Below are 4,382 nucleotides of genomic sequence, written 5' to 3'. Positions count from 1 at the left end.
TGGCCGAAACGTTGGACGTGTAAATGAAATAAATGTTTTGAGACTATAATTTGGATAGTGTTTTTGAATTATTTAGTAAATAAATAGGTATTTCTGCAGCAATCTATAATTACATTGTTCATATCCCTGAGAGACATTTAAGTTTGGTAATGTCATTGAATACACTACTGTATTTGAAAGTCATACAACAATGCACAAGTAACGCAGTAATATGCATCTCATGCAATTATTAACACTAGGTGCAATAATTAATGCACTCCTCTAATGGACTGAATGTCCTTCATTATCCTTTACTCACGTCCTTGATGGCGGATAGAATAGCGCCGACGGTGAAGCCGTCCGACAGCCTTGCCAGAGAGGAAGTGTTGAACTGCCTGTTCAGGTCGGAGTACTGGAAGAGCTGGTCGGCCCACAGTCGACTCAGGCTCCCGTAGTCCGTCCTCGGGATGTAGACCATCTTCTGGTAGCTCTGGGCCAGCAGCTTCTGGTCCGCTTCCCAAGGCAGCTTGGTCGTCCCGATCAGCATCACCTGGGGGAGTACAAGGAATCACAGTCACAACTACGAGGTATAGTCAAACTTTTATTTTTCTATGAATTCTCCACCTATGTATATTTATTTTGGATATGTAATTAATTATATTTTAAGGTTAATTTTGTGTTTGAGAATAAAATAAACAGGAAGAGGCGTTATTGACCAACAGGTGAACCAAGGAAATCAGTTTTCCGTACAGGTAACCGAAAGCTTACATATGAAATTTAATAAAGTTAATAACATGTCTACACAAATTACCAATTCCAGCAAACAAGCAAAAATAATCGGAACCCAAAAGCTTTGGCATAATCTCTGTAACTACAGTTGGGCACACACTCTCAGCTGCTATCATGTGAACTTTCTGCTTAGTTGAATTATCCCGGCTGGTTAAAAAAAAAATAATCCACGCCAATTCAAAGGAATGTTAGTGAAAATCTAAGGGATGTGCGGGTTGGGATGCAGGTCCCAGTGCGCTCAGTTTGGAACGTTGTGGGTTCGAATCCCACCTGGGGCAGTTAACATTCATTTTTCTGCGGTCCCGAGGAATGAAACTTGACACTCCTACTTTGGTTAGTACGCGACGGCAACTTAGGTAGCCTCAGGGGTTGGCAAAAAATGCCACTAGGCCCACTTGCCGGACTTGTTCCCCCCGCCAAATACCAGTACCAGTAGTGGAAATCTATAGTTTTGATAGTTAAAATTATTAGTTACCTAATCTGATTCTCCTGACCAAAATATACGCGCTTAGCCCCTTATAAATACTCGACATTTTACACACTCTTTGAGATTCATTATAACTAACTTTATGATTGTTACAGTCATGATTGTACTGTCGCACTAACTCTGGCGTTGATAGTTCAATTAATGTCAGTGAAGCAGCTGTCACGTTAGCTATCACATGTGTACGCCTTAACAGTGAACTATCGTACAGTTTCCGTTATTGTTGCCGAAGTTTTAGCCATTACCATGCTGTAGCTATTTGATAGTTACAATCATGACCGTATTCACTGTCACGGCAGTAATGCTGCTCTGGATCTGGCAAGTTATATCAGTGGACTAACAGCCGCATTAACTTCCACGTTTAACTGTCATATGTATACGCCTTGACAGTACAATTTCACAACACACCTACATTACCAAATATAATGGCGATGGAAAAATATTGTTCTTTTATATTTGTCTAAATATATCGAATTGTATCAGATCCAGCCCCAAAAAATTTATCCCTCCAGGGCCTCTAAAACAAAGATGCCCGATACCCGCAAATTATTTTCATCACAGACCTCAAATGGAGCCTATGCTCTGAAATTCAAAATCTAAGAAAAATAATAACAGTAATAAAAAATGGAAGTATTACCTAAAAAAAATTGTCGAAGGACTAGTGCCACTTTGTGGTAGCACACCTACTTATAACGATTCCCATTTAGGTGAAAAATACTCGCATTGGCAGCACTGCTAATGACACATTACAGTCATGACAGTAAATGTTTATTTAAAAATAGCTACACTATCGTAAAATGTACTGCCAGCTATCACGCTATACTAAGTGCGACAGTACTGTCATGGTGAGTGGTCACTGGAATCTGTTTATACTTAAATTGAGGTATTTAAGGGTTTGTGTTTCAATGCAATTAAAAATATACGTAGAGGATACTAATGAGACATAGTGTATCCAAAGTTTTTAAATTTATATTTCCTATTAATTTAATGGCAATTATTAAGTGAATAATATGCGTTTTCTTACCAAGAATGGAGTTAGGCCACTTTCAAAATTAACAACCAGAATCGTTATAAAATTTGAAGTCCATTCAAAATAATTTAAAATGGTTCAAATTAAAAAAAAAATAATACTCATTTTAAAAGAAGATGGTCGGGGGAGAGGGGGAGGAGTGCGATCAGCCCAAAAAAACACTTGCCGATGTTTCGACATGATTTTCAGGTCTTCATCAGGGCTATAAAAACAAAAATGCAACAATCGTCATCCAGAGAGAGAGAACAAAAAAATAAATAAAATAAATAATAGAGTAAAAAATTTGGAAATATACGTAATATTGAAATAAAAATATAAACTAGTTGATTAATAACTATGGACAAAGACAGTAGTAGATTGATAACATTATTATTTATATACATATAAATGTGAGTAATAAATAAATTATACAGTGCATAAGAATGTTATATTGATGAGTAACATTAAAAACCTTTTAGTTATATAGATGAGTATAAAGAAGAAATTAAATTAATAATGGAGCTTATGAAAAAAAAAACAATGTTGTAAAAGGAAAGAACAGGGGATAAGAAGAAAGTAAGAAATAAGAGAGAAAGGTTAAAGAAAGAGAATCAAGGTATACATGATACATTTTATTACTTTTTGGGCTCTCAAGAGCCCAAAAAGTAATAAAATGTATCAATATATAAAGGGTATGTAAAAACGGATATTCTAAAAAACTGATATTGTAAGGGGGAGTATGTAAAAACAATGTTATAAAAAGAAGAAGGAATATGAAGAATAGGAAATGAAGAAGATAAGAGAGAAAAATAACTTACAGTTAAAGGCATAAAGACCTCCTGAATGTTCCCTATTTAACCAATCTAGTCCGAATCAGATATCACTCCTTCCATTATCAACTCCCTAACCACCCAAACCCCCTAGTTTCTAACCTTGCATCCTCTTCCATTCCTGACAATCCTCCGAGGCGCCTGAAAAGAAGATGGCCACGAGACCAGCTAATGTAAAATTTCAATGGGTAATTGCTCTACACGCCTGTAAAACTCCATTTTAACTAAGATCATATTTACTAAATGTATTATGTAATATACAGTTGTAAATTTCAATTAACATATTTTTAAAAAAATTTAAAAATAGTGTGTATCGTGATAGGTCAATAATATCCTTCAATTTTGCTGTTCTCATTTTGGTCTGTTTTTTATATACAGTGGTATCAATATAATATTTTCGAACTTTCTTGGTCCATATGGTAATAAATTCAAAACTTCAAAATTTCTATTCTCATTCGTTGATGGCTTATAGAAAATTTTAATAAACCAGTTTATTATTTCTCCGTTAGAATTCTTTATCCTTTTAAAAATTGCGACGTCTAATAATTTTATACGATACGAAATCTTCTTGTCTCATTTCATGTACAATAAAGTTTAAATACCTTTCCGACACATTTTTATAATCAAAATTAACGGCTGAGTTATTGAACTAACTCTCAAATTTTATGTGTCCAGAATTATTGTATTTGTTCGGAACATAAGTATAACCTATAATGTTGTATTGATAGATACGTTGAAGTTGCACATGTAAACACGGGCAACTGTAAATAATTGACAAATGGACTTTGGCCAATTTCAAAATATACGGCTCATATGTAGTTAATACTTACAATGTTTCCTCCTTTTGGATCTAATTGCTTAGATCTCATTGGTAACCCCTATCATTTCCCAACGAATCTACGTCATCTGAGGACATACGCCCCTCTACCTTAAAATCTCCTTCTACTGATTTTAAGATACCCAATGAGATGAATTCTCTCTGCCTTACCACTTCTTGTACAAAATTTTTGATTAGACAAATTTTTCTCAACCAGTCTAACATCCGCTTCCTAATCTTTTGTGTATTTTTAGGTAGCCCTGTGGACCAGACAGGATAGAACAGTCTAATCCTGCCTCTCCTCTAGATAAACACTCAAATAAAGTTGTCGGAGGACAACATATTTGAAAAGTTTGTAAATAAATATCTTTTATTATATATACTTGACTCCCTGGGAATCATACACCACAACATGCATGGAAATTAATGAGTATGGGAGTTTATCCAGAAGTGGGATGGCATGCATGCATCGCA

The 4,382-nt window shown here is 35.1% G+C and overlaps 1 protein-coding gene across 1 annotated transcript in view; it reads right to left on the bottom strand.

The window, feature by feature from the left end:
- Positions 1-4,382, bottom strand: part of LOC106688320 (dynein regulatory complex protein 11) — a 37,699-nt gene that overhangs the window by 1,993 nt on the left and 31,324 nt on the right. Inside the window, exon 12 of the mRNA XM_014432737.2 lies at positions 299-529. Coding sequence (XP_014288223.2) covers positions 299-529 — 231 coding nt within the window. The remainder of the gene's footprint in view (positions 1-298; positions 530-4,382) is intronic.

The sequence above is a fragment of the Halyomorpha halys genome, unplaced genomic scaffold (assembly GCF_000696795.3).
Source record: "Halyomorpha halys isolate HHAL.00 unplaced genomic scaffold, Hhal_1.1 Scaffold42.1, whole genome shotgun sequence".
Lineage (NCBI taxonomy): Eukaryota > Metazoa > Arthropoda > Insecta > Hemiptera > Pentatomidae > Halyomorpha > Halyomorpha halys.
The sequence above is the reverse complement of the archived record's forward strand: the minus strand, read 5'-3'. Positions and strand labels throughout refer to the sequence as shown.